The sequence below is a fragment of the Leptinotarsa decemlineata genome, unplaced genomic scaffold (assembly GCF_025532065.1).
Source record: "Leptinotarsa decemlineata unplaced genomic scaffold, Ldec_3_MD MMD2_P_RNA_scaffold_9, whole genome shotgun sequence".
NCBI classification, from domain to species: Eukaryota; Metazoa; Arthropoda; class Insecta; order Coleoptera; family Chrysomelidae; genus Leptinotarsa; species Leptinotarsa decemlineata.
Window position 1 is genome coordinate 9,560,435 of NW_027412536.1, and position 16,632 is coordinate 9,577,066.

At 32.1% G+C, this 16,632-nt stretch overlaps 1 protein-coding gene and 1 long non-coding RNA gene across 2 annotated transcripts; one reads left to right on the plus strand and one right to left on the minus strand.

Moving 5' to 3' along the window:
* Baldspot (elongation of very long chain fatty acids protein baldspot) lies at nucleotides 1-4,035 on the plus strand. Its single transcript, XM_023157634.2, has 2 exons — nucleotides 1-86; nucleotides 153-4,035. Exon 2 carries the CDS (start codon nucleotides 391-393, stop codon nucleotides 1,252-1,254), a length of 864 nt encoding a protein of 287 aa, XP_023013402.1. The 5' UTR covers nucleotides 1-86; nucleotides 153-390; the 3' UTR covers nucleotides 1,255-4,035.
* A 10,844-nt stretch (nucleotides 4,036-14,879) lies between these two features.
* On the minus strand, nucleotides 14,880-16,527 carry LOC141480520 (uncharacterized). Its single transcript, XR_012464396.1, has 3 exons — nucleotides 16,392-16,527; nucleotides 15,343-15,457; nucleotides 14,880-15,278 (listed from the first exon to the last, which is right to left on the minus strand). It is a non-coding gene; the product is annotated as an uncharacterized lncRNA (long non-coding RNA).
* Between the last annotated feature and the right edge of the window lie 105 nt (nucleotides 16,528-16,632).

Below are 16,632 nucleotides of genomic sequence, written 5' to 3' on the forward strand. Positions count from 1 at the left end.
ATGCTTTTGTAGGTTATCAGTGACTGAAATATAGAGAAAATCTAGTAATTTTAGATGAATATTATTTGATACTTCAGTTATTGATAGTGAGTATACCCATTTCATTCGAGTATGATTGAACCTTTAAAAAAAGTTTGTACTTCACCCTGTAGGTTGCAATTTTCGTTTACGGTTCATCTTTTTGCGAGAATGCCTAACGCAAGCGCGAGTGTAGCAGTCTTCGTCATTCACATTGGGCGTATACTTAATAAGCGGCGCGGCAGTGAGGTGTTCCAGGTCCAATCTTCGCCTTTGCTTTATAAGTCGACCGTCAAAGGTAGAGAGCTTTAATTCGCGTCGAAAGTGGGCCGGTGCCGATTTAATCATTAGTGAGAGTATACTACCAACGAAATGCAAGAATACACTCAAGTTACCATGCCAAATTATTCCTATATTTTCAACTTTGAATCGGATTTCATCCACCAAAAAACTCGCACATGGATGCAAGATAACTGGACTCTGGGATTTTATTATGTGGGAATTTATATGATTCTCATCTTCGGCGGCCAATACATCATGCAAAGTCGACAGAAATTCGAACTAAGAGGCGTCTTGGTACTCTGGAACACCTTACTGGCCTGTTTCAGCATCATGGGAGCTAGTAGGACTGTTCCCGAATTCTTACACACTCTTTCACATCATGGTCTATACCACTCAGTATGTATTCCTTCATTCATTGAGCAAGATAAAGTTTCGGGTTTCTGGACCTGGATGTTTGTCCTAAGCAAGCTTCCTGAACTAGGCGATACCATCTTTATAGTTCTTCGGAAGCAGCCACTAATATTTCTCCATTGGTATCATCATATAACTGTTTTGCTGTACTCATGGTTCAGCTACACCGAGTATACAGCTAGTGCAAGATGGTTCATTGTTATGAATTATTGTGTCCATTCTGTGATGTATTCCTACTATGCTTTGAGAGCTATGAGGTATAACCCTCCCAGGCAGATAGCCATGGTTATTACTTCGTTACAGTTATTACAGATGATCATTGGGTGTGCTGTGAATTTATGGGCTAGACAGCTACTGCAGCAGCAGCAAGAGTGCCACATTTCACCCATAAATATCAAACTTTCTATTGCCATGTACCTCAGTTATTTTGTCCTGTTTGCTAGGTTTTTCTACAAAGCCTATATGTCTGGTGATAGGAGATCAAAAGCTAGGACTGCTCCTGTAACAGCCGACTATCCGTTGTTGAAATCCAAAGTGCTATAAATTGTTTCTTGTAGAGCTATGGGACATTTTAGATGACCATTACTTTTGCCGAGCTTGGTTCGTAAGAAAGATTATATCTTAACCGAGTTTTGTTATGAAAATGGACCTGTGACAAGGTTTGGGAAAAATATTGGTGAAATTTTAAAAATATGATTGAGAAAAACTGTTTCCTCAATATAATGTATACAAAAATCTATTACTCGATTAACTTCTAGAGTGGGTCAATATCTAATACTCATAAAGTGAAATTGTGATGGTCATTTGGTATTCCTTCCATTTCCATAAGTTTCACAAAACTTTCACATGTTATATCAATCAATGAATTAAAAATAATATCTTAATCTTTCATTGAATTTAAGAAATCAAGAGATATGAAACAGTGTTTTTCACTTAAGTCAACAGAATTTTTCCCTACATGTTGCATGAGTGCAACAGTACAGGGCATTAATTTTTTTATATTATCATGTTTAACAAAATGGTGAAATTTCATGAAAAAAAAATGATTCAGTTTTATCGAAAAAGAAATTTTCAAATCTGGTCTTGGATTATTGTCTGTAAGAAATAATATATGAGCAAAATGATAATACTCAATTATTGAATGAGTTGAATAGTTAATATGTATATATTTGTTAGTGTATTATCTCAAAGAAAATACAATTGGTTTTCTACAGTATTTCACCTTTTCAAGATGTGGAAGGTGATGAGTTAGTGAAGATGAGCTTTACTTACAAACATTAATACATTAATTTATATTGAAGACCACATTAAATTAGATGTAATTTGTAGTTATCAGTTAGTAACTATTACTTGTGTATGAGAGATTTCATACAAATATAAAACTGTCAAAAAAAGTAAAAGAGAAAAATGTTCATGATTTTATTTCTGAAATATTTGATAAAATTATGCCGATTTTATTCGTTCTTTATTAACTTTTTTCAACAGTCTTCAGCATTATTTTCCCCAAAGCCTTTGTCAAAGCCCTAGTTCTGGTAATTATATACAAAATGATTTGAAATTTATTCACCTGTTTGGGATATGAAATTTTTTTTCAATTTTCATATAATATGTGATATCTGTTGCACTCTAAGTGGTATCGCAAAACAATTAAGGTGAACCTGAAGTTACATCCTTAAGTGCCTACATAACTAAAGTTTTCTCAAAGTTTCAGTTCATGATGTTTTTTATATTCATATATTTTTTCATCACATACAATTCATTCATTGATTTTAGGAAATGTGAAAAAGTCACTGAATATATGTTTTATTATATATCACTGTACTTGGTAGATTGACGAGTTTTTACTATTTCTACATAATAATTCCATGTTACTTACTCCTTTTAATACACCATATTTTCAATATAAATCATTTTAATAAACTTTGTCAATGAGCATTTGATCGACAATGTGATAATTAATATTTTTGTATTGCCTTAGAGTGTTTGAATTTTGTCAGAACTATATAATAGCAACACAACTAGGACATTTTTTTCTTCATGTTACTTTAGCATTTTTGCAGCATTCGTTAATGTATTTGTAGAAAACTTTTTTGAATTGGGATTCTATGTTTGGAAGGTTGTAAGAGGATAGACGCAAAAAATTTTAACATATAGGTATTTTCATATTTACTGAAAAAAATTTGTTAAAGAAATTCCTGAAAAAGTTATTCAATATTTTCTAAGTTGGTTCTAGGGCAGAAAATCTTTAAGTTGTGCAAAATGAAAATATGTTTTATTTTTCATAGTTTTCCTGTGTTAAAGTCATCTATTTTTTCTTCCATTTTACTAGCCCATACCTAATTTATTTATTAATATATGGATTCCAATTGTCTTTCTGTGTTGAATATTCATCTCAGTTTTTCCATAGCATTCTTTTTTTTTTGGAAATTATGATATGGCTTTGCACATCATTTGTCATGAAAAATTAATCACAAATAACTACATTATTGAGACGGAAAATTCAGTTTATTTACTATTTTAGGTATTTTTGAAATCTTTATCCCAAAAAAACAAGATTGAAAATGTCTTCTCATTGAAGACATTTGTAACTTTACAGAAAATACCCATTTACTTAATGTCATTTCAACGATATCTCTTTAAATAAAAACCAATTCATTATAGAATTTTATTTATATATTTCATAAAATTCTGGATTGATTATTTACATTATGGGTTCAAGTAGTACATGTCCTTTCAACGATGTTTTATCTCTCCTTTTCTACCCAGTATTTCAAACCATAATTAAGGTCAATCAGGTTGAAACCAATTTGTGTTCACATGTTTATTATTCTTGTTGGATTCATGTACTCAAAATAAAAATGGAATAAACAACTAAAAGCCAAAATAAAATAGTTAACCTTCCAAAGGATAAAAAAAACATAGCAATGTCAGTGAACAATTGAATGTCACAAATGAATTTAATTATATGCTCTTTTTGTTATCATTTTTGAATCTCCTGTGAATTTTGACACAATTCAGATATTTTTCAAGCTTTGATAACAATTATATTGATAAATATAAATCAATTTCCAATTTTCAATAATGATATTTTATTGGCACATATATGAAGTGAACAAATTGTTTTGTGATATTTACTGGTTATCATTACTTATTTTATTACCATGGGGTCTTTTAAATGAAACTAGTCATTAATGGTTATGTTAGATATTTACTTTTTGATTTGTCTTTTGAAAGTTTGTTATATTTTAGGAAACTATATTTTTCTGTTGAACTAAAATGAAATTATGTAATGTTGGGAGAAAAATTACAAACGTTTGTACAGTTTTCAATTGTATATTCCATTATCACTCCTTTATACCCTTTTATAATACCTACATTTTAATTTCCACTGACTGCAGAATACAAAAAATTTGGATGTCTTCCAATTATAAACCATCAAATAGTCATTATAGATTGATAACAAATGTAGACATTATTGCCATGTTATGATTGATTTATAAAAATGAACTCAGTCCTGGATTGTTCAAAACAGATGTTTCAGAAACAACAGGTTTTTGCATTATCTCATTGTTGATTTGAAAAATTGGTAGAACAGAATATTTACCGATGTTAAATCAAGAATTTTTTTTCGAATTTAGTATTTCTCTGGAGGTGTCTATCAAAAACAAAAAAAAAACTGGAAACTCCTCTTTTCCCCACCATTTTCTCGAATACCAAAACAGAAACACAGGGTCTTAAATACCGACAATTCATTGATAGGTCTTTTATGAAGTGATAATTTGAAAAATATGTATTCTTGAATGTTAAAAGATTTGGAATCCCAATGTGAATAAGAACAGTAGAAAATCACCAAAATACATAAATAAATTTGAAAAAAAGGGAAGAAACTTTTGTTTAATTGATATGGAAAAAATATAGAAAAAATATACAAATTATACTTAGTTCAGAAAAAAATTAATGATTATAAATCTGGAAATAGTGAAAATACGGTATAATAGGATTTATACATTAAGTTGACTGAATCAGTATGCAGCTTATTTCAAATCCAGTGTTGATATTTGGCTAAGGAGTACTTTGTTATTTTTGCTTATTCCACTGTTTAATGACCTCTTACTTTCACTGATATATTTTTCTTGGCTTTCTGTTCATGTTTGCTGGTTTGCTATATGTAAAGGATGCTGCGGATTATGTACCTGCACCTGGAGACAGTTCTAATATTGTACTATTGTTGACTCCTAAATGTGCACCGGTTGGGTGTTCATTGTGAACTTGAAAGGACCAGCAAGCACAAAAAGAACCCTCATCAATGAAATTCTTCCTTTCACTGCAAGGCAGCTAATTGAAACTAGAGTCCAAGAAACAACGAATTCGGGATTCAACATCAGGCAGCGCTGTTTCGACTCGTCTTAGTGGTACTAGGCTGAACCACAAATGTACTGCTGCTGGACTCGATCGTCCTTAAAGGAGGAGCTGAGTAAGCTAAAACGCCTTCTGTGGGATCAACAGAAAACTCAATCCTTGAATATCAAATGTAGACGAGGTTATCATCATAGTAATTGTTTTAATTTCAAATTACCTTTTTGGTGTATCCTTTGAGGTTTATGTAATTGCTTTTCACATTGAATTTCTTACATCACTTCAATTAAATTTTGTTTTATGAACCTAAAATAATAATTTTATTTTAATACTAATAATATTTTTAAACACACAACAAGAAACATTGGCAATGTCAACTACATACTATAAATATCAAATATATTATTTGCAGTAATGAAAATATAGGTAATTGATCATAATAGTATTGATTATAGTAATTGCAGCAGGAATAATTATTCCAAAATATCAAAATAATCCTATGTTCACAAAAAAAAGATATATGTATACAGTTTTTTCATTCAACATCCAATGTTAAAAAACTGAACTTTTGAAAAATTCATAACTCAAATAGGTACTCACATACTATTGAAAAAAATAATTATGAGAGATTGAAATAATGTACTATTGAAAAAATTTATTCACAGCATAATATTCCAGTGTTTGTTTAAACTATTGGTGTTGATATCTTTTTCAAGTACCCACAAGTGTTTCACATCATTGTTACACAATATTGCTTTATGACTAATCAGGAAGAGAAATCATCTAATTTCTCAAGTACACCTAGAAAAGAACAGTGAAAGCGGTTCTTTGACTCTTCATCTTCTAAAATATAATGAAAAAACTGACGATGGATTGAAACAGGCTGATTGTTCAAATCATGAGTTTAGGGAAACATGAAATGAAATAAAGTTTGAATTGAAAGGGGTATACCTATTTTTAGGAGAATTTTTTCGGAACGAAACGTTTGGAGTTTCTACTCCATCTTCATAAAAAAGATTGTGTATCTTCGTTTCTTTGAAAGATTCCCACATTTTTTTATAAAGATGGAAAAGTATAAAGCCAAAACCATTCTTTCCCAATAAAGAAATATTCGATTTTTTTGTGAATGGCTAAAATAAGCTTCACAAGCAGAAATTATTAAAAATAAATAATAAATTTCATTTCTATAATGATAAATGTTAGAATATTCAATACAGACATAATCTACCCTAACAAAGTAAAACACCCTTTACTGAAGTATTCTTCAATTGTCAGTTTACATTCAATAAATTGATATTGCCTCTTTTTATCTGAAGAGAAATAATTATCACAATCATATTTGTTCACCCAAAGTAAACCGTTATACATAGGTATAAGAAAAATGTAATAATCAAAATCGGTAGTGGATTAGAATTAAAAAATAGTTTAGCATTATGTTCCAAAAAAAAAACAATTTTTTTCGAAATTGATGTAAAACTCAAAGCAAACAATTATAATTTGAAGATACCACCCACTTCCCTCTGCGAAACGTTGATGAACTCACTCAAAACGATCGATGGTCAGCAATTCCAAAAATGACAAATACAATCCGTTCACTAATAAATCAAACCTAATTTGTGACTGAAATTATCCGTTTAAAAATCCATTGAAATTGCTCATTCTTGATTAATTCAAAGAGAACATGTGTAAGTTTCTCTAGAATCGTCAGAAGATAAAATAAGTGAAACTAATGTTGTATATACAAATTCGTGTGCTCATAATATTGAATATTTTTTCTTCCATGGAACGGGCCCTTCATCGGGAATTTTTGTCGTCATCTGTGATAATGTTTAATTTTATTAAATAGCGTGCGCAAATATTCTGAAATAGAACTGATAATTTCATTTATCTAGACCTAAACACAACTACTCAATGTAACATTACCTATAATCATCTATAATTACTCTTTTTTAAAACGATTCATGTATTCCCTTGACTGAAAGTGGATTTATTGAGTTCGAATTTACATAGAATTGATTTTCTTACGGTGGTCAGCTATTTTTTCGCCACATATAGTAGTACCTACTTCTGCTCTATTGAATTTATAAATACTCACTTTACTATTACTACTAGCTGAATTCTAACAAATAAAAAAGTACAAATTATTTTGGCTCAATGGAAGCAAAATCCATTAACATGAGAGAGAATCGTAATCGCAAATTAATTATAATATATTCGCATAGATTAGCAAAAAAACTTTTGTTGTATTTAAAGTACCTACATGACGATAAACGAATTTAACTTCAAGTAGATATTCAAGGCCATTCAAGTTTAAATATCTGTATGGGGATCTTGTAAACGGTAAGAGATAATGATTTGGTTAAACTGTTGCAAAGTTGACTCCGAGTACTATCAGATCACCCACCATCGTGAAGTTATCCAAATCCACGAAAAAAAATTAAACCTCAATGTTATCCTTTTGAAACAGATTATTGTGGAAATATCGACGCTATGTTATGGAATTCTATGAAAAGAAGCAACTACTCAAACTGTCCAGGGACACGATATCAAGGGATTGAAAAGAAACTGAAATGTACGCTATAGTACCTACTGCTTTCTGATTTTAATATACAGTGTCACCATTAAATTGCGCACCATATGGGAAACTTTTTTTTCGAAAAGTTTCAATGAAGTTTAACTTCGGCACTTGTTTGTGCTTTAAATGTAACTTGAAATGATGCGGCCAACTGCGACCCACTGACGTTCAGTGTTTGTCAAATTCAACTTTCTTTTTGAAAAAAATTGAAAAAGTGCATTTCTAGATCGAATTGAACAAAGAGTTACTTGAAAAAGTTGTGTCTACGGCAATTTTATATTCATATGCCAAATTTTATGCAACTAGGATAAAATTAACGTTTTGCTTATTTGTGACAGATATCCCCTTTATTTTAAAAAACAAGTTCGGTTAATTGTCATTAATTCATGTATACATAACAAACTTATCATGGAGTTTAACTTTTCTGATAAATTTTTACTTTTACGGACATTTTTAGAGAGAAATTAAAAATTTGCTATAAAAATTTTAACATGACTGGTGCAAAGTTTCAATCACTTGGCTATTTTCTTAAACAAACGTCAGTACCTTCAATTTTGAAAAAGTAGACACAACTCAAAAACTGCAATAAATAAGTATTAATAAAATTACTAGAGTTGAAATTACATTAAAATTTCAATATTCAGTATTTACAGATTATTTATAAACACTAACTAGGGCGGTAAGGATGCTTAATCACGTTGAATAAAATTTTTAAGTAGGTCTTGACAAACACAATGCATGCTATGGTAGTGTCAAGTTGTTGATTTACTTGTCAAATTCTTAACAGTTATTGTTGCAATAATGTTGTCTCTCCAGGAAAGAATAGAAATAGTTTTAATATGTGGTGAGAATACACCATACCAGCAAGTAGCTAACATTTTTAATGAACGGCATCCAGGAAAAAATGTTCAACATACTACTGTGTCGTATGTCGAAATTCAGAGAAACAGGATCCGTAGCAAATCAATTCAAGTAAAAGCACACTCCAATTAAATATGATTAGGAGGCCCAACTTAACATTTGTTTAAAAGTTATTGAACACGGGCAAACGAGCATAACCGATATTATAAAAAATACCGATTACAAGAGAGAAAGTGTTAGAAAAATTTCATTAAAGAATAAATTTTGGCCTTACAAGCCAAAATTTATTAACACATTAAAAGAACGAGATTTTGATGTCCGTTTGGGGTTTTCATTCTGGTTTCAAGGAGAGAGAGAAGAAAATGTAAAGTTTCCGTCCAAATTTTATGGACAGATGAGGCAACGTTCTCTTCAAATGGAACGGTAAGATCTCAAAATTGCCGATTGTGAGCCCAAGAAAATCCTAATTTCACAGTTGAATATGGTGATCAGTATTCCTTTAAAACTAATGTATGGTGTGGGATAATTAACGACCAAATAATTGGGCCATTTTTCTTTAGGAAAAATTTATCACCCGTCGGTTATCTCAACCTTTTAAATAATGAGGTTAGTGAAGTTTTAGATAATATGCCTTTAAATATTAAATACGACCTATGGTATCAGCTTGATGGCGCACCAATACATTACACGGTTGCTGTAAAACAGTCCCTCCAACAAATGTCCAGAGGCAAAGTTATTGGACGTAACTGGGAACATTATTGGCCACCTAGATCACCCGACTTGACGCCTTTATACTTTTCCTTGTGGGGTTTCCTGTAACAAAAAGTGTACCGAAGTAGACCATTTACTGACATACAACATCTGGAAAATACCATTCGCGAGTGCTGTGCAAATATAAATCCCCGATTTATTAAAAATGCAGTTACAGTGAACGTGGAGGACGACATACTGAAATGTAGGCTATAAGTGTTTGACAACCTCATTCAGATCAATAAGTAATTTTGTGTACCCATTTGTATTTTCTATAATATTATTGTTGTTTAAAATTTATAATAATAATAATAGTTCTATCGAAATTATTTGTAATTTTTTTTAGTTGCCTCTGCTTCTTCGAAATCAAAGGTTTGTTTAAGAAAATAGCCAAGTGATTAAAACTTTGCACCAATCATGTTAAAATTTTTATAGCAAATTTTTAATTTCTCTCTAAAAATGTCCGTATAAGTAAAAATGTATCAGAAAAGTTAAACTCCATGATGAGTTTGTTATGTATACATGAATTGATGACAATTAACCGAACTTGTTTTTTAAAATAAAGGGGATATCTGTCAAAAATAAGCAAAACGTTAATTTTATCCTAGTTGCATAAAATTTGGCTTATGGATATAAAATTGCCGTAGACACAACTTTTTCAAGTAACTTTTTGTTAAATTCGATCTAAAAATGCACTTTTTCATTAAAAAAAAAAGTTGAATTTGACAAACACTGAACGTCAGTGGGTCGCAGTTGACCGCATCATTTTAAGTCAAATTTAAAGCACAAACAAGTGCCGAAGTTAAACTCCATTGAAACTTTTCGAAAAAAAAGTTTCCCATATGGTGCGCACTTTAATGGTGACACTGTATGTTAGTGGAAGTAATGGAAAAGGGAAGTAATGGAAAAGAAAACTGGTGTCACATTGCCCATAGTTTTCCAGGTTTCAGGAAGAGGTTGGAGAAATAAAACTTCTCATGTTTTTTACCACTTGTATTTGTAACTAATGGTACTGCAGTTTAGTCATATGCGGACATTTGCAATCGAATATAATAAACTAAAATAAATGATGTTTAACCCTTATAAATATATCTATACATTACAGGACCACTGTTACAACAGAGGTAGATCGATTTGGTCATTTAGTAGGTTACATCCGCGATGATTATGCATGTGAATTTTCAAGGATTCCAAATGATCGAGTTTCCAACCCATACTTGCTTAGTTCAAAATTTCCGTATCGTTTAGATTCGGGAACTTGTGGTTGCATTCCAAGAAATGGTTTGAAAACGTCGAATCACTTTTACTTAGTCTGAAAGACCTTTCATGTTCAGCATACTGTTTCGAGAAATTTCGGTCACATTGTCCCACATAAACAGTATTACACTCTGGACACTTAGGTATACCTACCTACTTATAAACTCCCGATTTTTTCATCTTGTCCATTTTATCTTTGGCATTAAAAAGGAAATTAGACCTGGCATGTGGCCTGAATGCCAATTCCACATTGATTTTTCTGAAAAATCCCGCAATTGTCTCTGTTTCTTTTCCAAAGTATGTATGATTTTTGGTTGTTTGATTGGGGGGTAATCTGATCTGTGTAAATCGAACTCTGAGGACATATTCCCTTTATTATCATATTATTTTTTGTAAATCGTCTTACATTTTTCATTGAAATAATATTGGATCATTCCGTATAATTAATAATGTTGATATGTCATATTGAATATTTGGTAACGTCAAGATTGTCATTAAAAACCAGAACGTTCTAGTTGATCTTAGTCTCACTTTGAAACTATTCCAACTCTATATCAGACGTTTTCAATCACCGGGTAGGTATTTTTCGAAGACGAACATTTTGGCAACCGTGACAGGACAAGTGTTTTTGCTGATTATGAAGATGGTAGAAAAATGCTAGAAGCTCAGAAAGCGTCCTTTACTCGAATTAATGATGCTGTGAGTCAGTTGCTGGAGGATGGAAGACCAAATGTTTTCTAAGGTAATAGGTAGAAAGCCTTGAAGGCAGATTTGTAAGAAAAGATCTCTTAGTGGAGGTGTATGTACGAGAACTGCAAATATTAGTTTATAATTGTACTAGAAATAAAATATGATAAGGTAGAATCACAGTTGAGATCGTTGGAAACTTTAGATGTTAAATCAGTGCAGTGAATCCTGTCTTCCTGAAGATCTTATAAGAGTTTGGCAAAGAAGCGGTGGCTATGATGTTGATTCTACTTTAAAAGCTCGTTTAGAAAACCTTTCCTCAGGAAATAATTACAAAATGAGAAGCGTGAATCGTTGGTAGTCTTTGGTTTTGATATAAATGTAAAAACAAAAAACACCCCGATTCTACTTCAAAATCAATGATTCCAATTGCTTCAGAATTATTAAAAAGCGGAGACCAAACTAAATGTAAATGTTGTGTGCTGCCACGAGGGTGGGAGCACACAGTTTTTGATAACACTGAATTAGTAACTGAGTTGTCTCCAGTTTTGGATCCTAACTGGAAAAGAAATTTGGACACTGGAATTGAATTCTGATTGGTGTAAAGATATCAACATAGATTTGATAACTAAGATAGTTATTTTATCCCTTGCTCAAAGACTATTTAATCCTAATGGATTTTCTTGTCCATATCATTGTATTCCGAATTAGGCTAATTGCACACACACTGATTTTGGACGGCCGATTTTATACCGGTCGTCCAAATTCCAATAGTGAACCACTTGTGGGTACGGGACCTGGCACACACGCCGACCGGTGATCGGCGTCGATCACCGGTCAACTGATGCTGCAAGAATTAGTTTCTTCCGAAAATTACCTTATAAAATTGATACAACAAGAAGCATTTGGAGGAGTAAATGATCTTGGACTCGAAACGTTATGAACATTCAAAGACGAGGAAGGCATTATTCGACTCAGGACAAAAATTTTCGATCAAGAATATTTTCTAGATTTCCGTTTTCCTTTTGTCTTACCCTATGGACATTCCGTAATTCAGAAACTTATACGTGAGCAACATTTGAAGAATTTACATGTCGGAATACAGGGCTTACTTGCTGTATTGAGAGAAAACAATGCGCAAGTAAAATCACGAACGAGCTTATTTATGATGATACCGACCATAGCGTTTAATGGACAGGATATTTGCAACCTGTTTTCAACTTACATTCAAAGCGTGTACACACCAGAAACACATGACTTCAATTATAATAGTTCACCATCAAATAATGCTAATAACGACCTATATTACATTTAATTTACAGATAATGGGGTGGGAAATGGATTGAATGACCTGGATAATAACAAAGCTGCTGGGCCTGATGGAATACCACCATTATTTTTGAAAGCAAGCTTTAAATCTCTAAATTTCTGAATACTGGAAAAACGTGGATGTGATAACAATTTTCAAAAATGGAAAGAAAAATATAATACGAAATTATAGGCCTATCAGAAATTGGTTTACAAATATATGCATTTTCTCGTGAAATTCATCATCATATCAGAACAGCATGATTTCTTTGCAAGGCGATCATTGGAATCGAATTTAATAGAATATAATGAATATCTATCTAAATACTATATCTATCTAAATAATATAAAGTCGTGTTTTAAGCATGCCAACTTTTTGTTTGCAGATGATATGAAACTTTACCTCACCGTATGGAATTTAGATGATTATTATCAGATCCAAGACGACCTTAATAGACTTACTGAATATTGTAACTCGTCTAACTTATACTTGAATTTTCAAAAATGCCATTGTATCACACTTACAAGAAATATCAATGTGGTACAATTTGATTACTCTATCAAAAATGATCAAATAACTAGAGTTAGTAAGATAAGGACCTAGGCATTATATTCAATTCCAAACTGATCTACATGTTAAATCAATCGCAAACTCCACCTCACGGATGTTAGGCTATGTAATGAGAACATGTAAATATTTCGAAAACATCAAATCTTCAATTTGTGTTTATAATGCGTTTGTGTATAGTAAGATATTCTTCGCTTCTACTATATGGTGTTCCCAATACAAAACTTATATACACCGCCTGTAAAACATCCAGAACAAGTTTGTCAATTATATTTGTTTTGAACAAAATTTCAATCACAACGGCGACATTGAAAATGCAAAAAAAAATCTATATTATATCCCTATCAAGTAGAACAGTGATATTTGATATTTTATTTTTACATAAAATTATCTCAAATTCCTTAGACATTGCCAATATACTGAACCAAATTGAAATCAACGTTCCTATCCGGCCACTTAGAACAAACTACTTATTCCTGATACCTTTTCGGAGAACTAATTCGTCTCAAACTTCTCCTTTATGTAGAATTGCTCGCAACACTAACAAGTACAATGATCAAATTGATATTTTCTCTACATCCCATCAAAAATTAAAAACCTTTTTGAAACGTCTCACGTAGTTTTGCTTAAATTAGTTAATGCTGACGACGTTAATAAACTATTAAGTATAAGGAAATAAACATTTCGAAATTAATTTCGAAATATCAATCTCTCCCAACTACCTACACAGTAGAGTGTGGTAAACTTATGTCGAAAAACAACTACTTACCCGGCTAGTAAACACGCTGGATATTGAATTATATCCGACAGACATTTATGCAAGATTCCTCACAGAGGTTAGTCTCGCAGATGTTTCTCGATCGTCCAGCAGCAGGACCATGCTGAAATTATTCAAGTAGATCACCTGCAGACCGCGGTTTCAAGGTATTACCTCTCGTCAGTACAGGAAACAGGAAATATCCTTCCTAGACAGAAAAGGGTCTGGGACTCGAATAATTTCACTACATATATGAAACCTACTTGACTTGGGATATACTTGGCAAGTATATCAAAGTCCAAGTTAAAACTGTACACATTACTAGTCTACTTGAAAGAATCGGGAAGTGCAAGTTAAATTTAAAAATGGACGCCGATACGACTACATTAGCTGCTTTTGTTATTTTAAGTTGTGGTTATCTTTCACTCAAAAATAGAAGAAAGAAGCGCAAACCTAGAAGATGGTGGGTGTCATCTTTGAATAGTAAAGAAAGGTATGTATGATAGTTATTTATGCATCTAGGACAAAAAGTACAGCTTTTAGCGGTGTGAAGATAACAGACTAAGGCGTAGCCAAAGGCTGTTATACGTCGAAGGGCGTTAAAGATGTTTTTGCCCGAGGTGCGTACAACATTCTATGCAGGATGAACATGTTTTAATATGAAAATTTAAAATATAATGATAATAAAGTTTTAATTTGATTTGATTTACAGATACCGTGGAATAGATATGTTGGCTGATTTGCAGAAAGAGCCATCAGGATTGTTCCATAATTTTTGTTCCATAATTTTGAAAATCTGCTTAATAAAATTGGACCATATATTGCAAAAAAAGATACACAATTCAGAAGAGCAATACCTGCAAAAGAGCGTCTAGCTTTAACTCTACGTTTTTTGACATCTGGAGATAGCTACAAAATTTTGCATTACTTGTTTGAAATTTCTCCACAAGTAATATATGTTATTGTACCTGAAGTATGTACAGCCATATCGAAAGAACTTCAAGACTTAATAAAGGTAAAGTATAATATTTATTATTATTAATACATAACTGAAAATGCAAATCGGTAGAAAAAAAACAATCCTAAGTACATAACTGTTTATATGAAATTTTCATACAACTCTCTCACATTCTGGTGTTCCGTTTGAACAAAGGTTTCTGCTGGTGATGGAGTCAAATTCTGTATGGTACTGTGATAGTCAGATGGAGAGAGCAAAGGTGTTGAAACATATGAACTCTGGTAGGAATTAGGGCATAGTAGTGTAAGAGAAATGTAGGGTTTATTTTGGCTCAGACTTAATTTAGCTTTGTACATTACATTATCTATTTCATGCATGACATAATCTCTCTGGCTAGGTGCGCTTTCCATGTTTTCATAAATTTTATCTTCCTGGTTTTGTGCTAAAACTTTCCTCTTTTTTATGACGGGGGTATTTGGCACTTTTTCTTCTGAAAAAAAAAATTCATGCAAATATTAAATTTTAAGATATTTGGTCCGATCATTGAAGTTTACCTGAAGTAACTGCTGTAATCTCGTCATTATCCGTGGTTTCTGCCTCTTCCAACTGTGAGATTAGCGTTTTTTGGCTATTTTCCCCGATGTCTACATTCTCATGAAATTGAACATTCTGAAAACGAATTAAATGTACATTTATTAGCTGTCGTTTGGAGAAACGAAAATAATTTATAAATTAGGTTTTATTTTCAGCTTCCTTCCACTGCACATAAATGGAGGCAGTTAGCTTTGGATTATGACAAACAATGGAATTTTCCACACTGTTTAGTAGCGATAGATGGAAAACATATGATGATACAGTCTCCAATTAACAGTGGAACACAATATTACAACTACAAACACGTTTTCAGCGTAGTACTATTAGCTTTGGTAGATGCTAATTATTGCTTTACGTTCGTCGATTGTGGAACCCAAGGAAGATTGAGTGATGGAGCTGTCTTCAGAAATACTTTATTATTCGAAAAAAATGGAAAGCGATCAATTAAATTTACCAATGAACTAGAAAGTTAACGGAACGAACAGATGTTTACCCTTCGTTTTTGTTGCCGATGATGCTATTGGATTGAGTTCACATATTTTGAAACCTATTCCAGGCATTTATATGAAAGGAAGCTCACAAAAAGTATTCAATTACCGACTTTGCCGTGCCCGCCGAATAGTGGAAAATGTTTTTGGGATTATGAGCTCCGTGTTTCGAGTCTTGAGAAAACATATGTTGCTACAGCCAAATAAAGTTGTTCTTGTCACAATGTCTTGCTGTTTCCTGCATAATTTTTTAAGTAAAAGCAAAATTCCACGAGGATATTACACACCAACGGGAACATTCGATCTAGAAGTTGAGGGAAATGTTGTGCCAGGATCCTGGCGTATCGATCAAGACGATATGACATATATGCTACCTTTACAAAAAGTAGCAAGAAAACCAGCCATGCAAGCAAAAAATATCAGGGAAGAATTTGCACAATATTTTATGAATGAAGGAAAAGTTTCATGGCAGGAAAATTATTGTTGAATTTAATCAAGTTTTATCTGAAAAAATACCTTACCTCTGAATTTATTGTTTTTTTTTTGGAGAGTCACGGGTCATCAAAAATTTTGACATCTTTGGAAAGGCAAACCAGTTAGGAGTGTACAAATCACTTAGACCAGCACCACTTTTTCCACTATTTTTTAGTTTCATTTTGCAGTTACGGAATGTAGCCATAAGAGATTCCTTTTTCTTCTTCAATTCATCTATGCTGCATTCTAAATTAGTTTCTCTTAAAAACTAAATTTGGATTCGCTTCC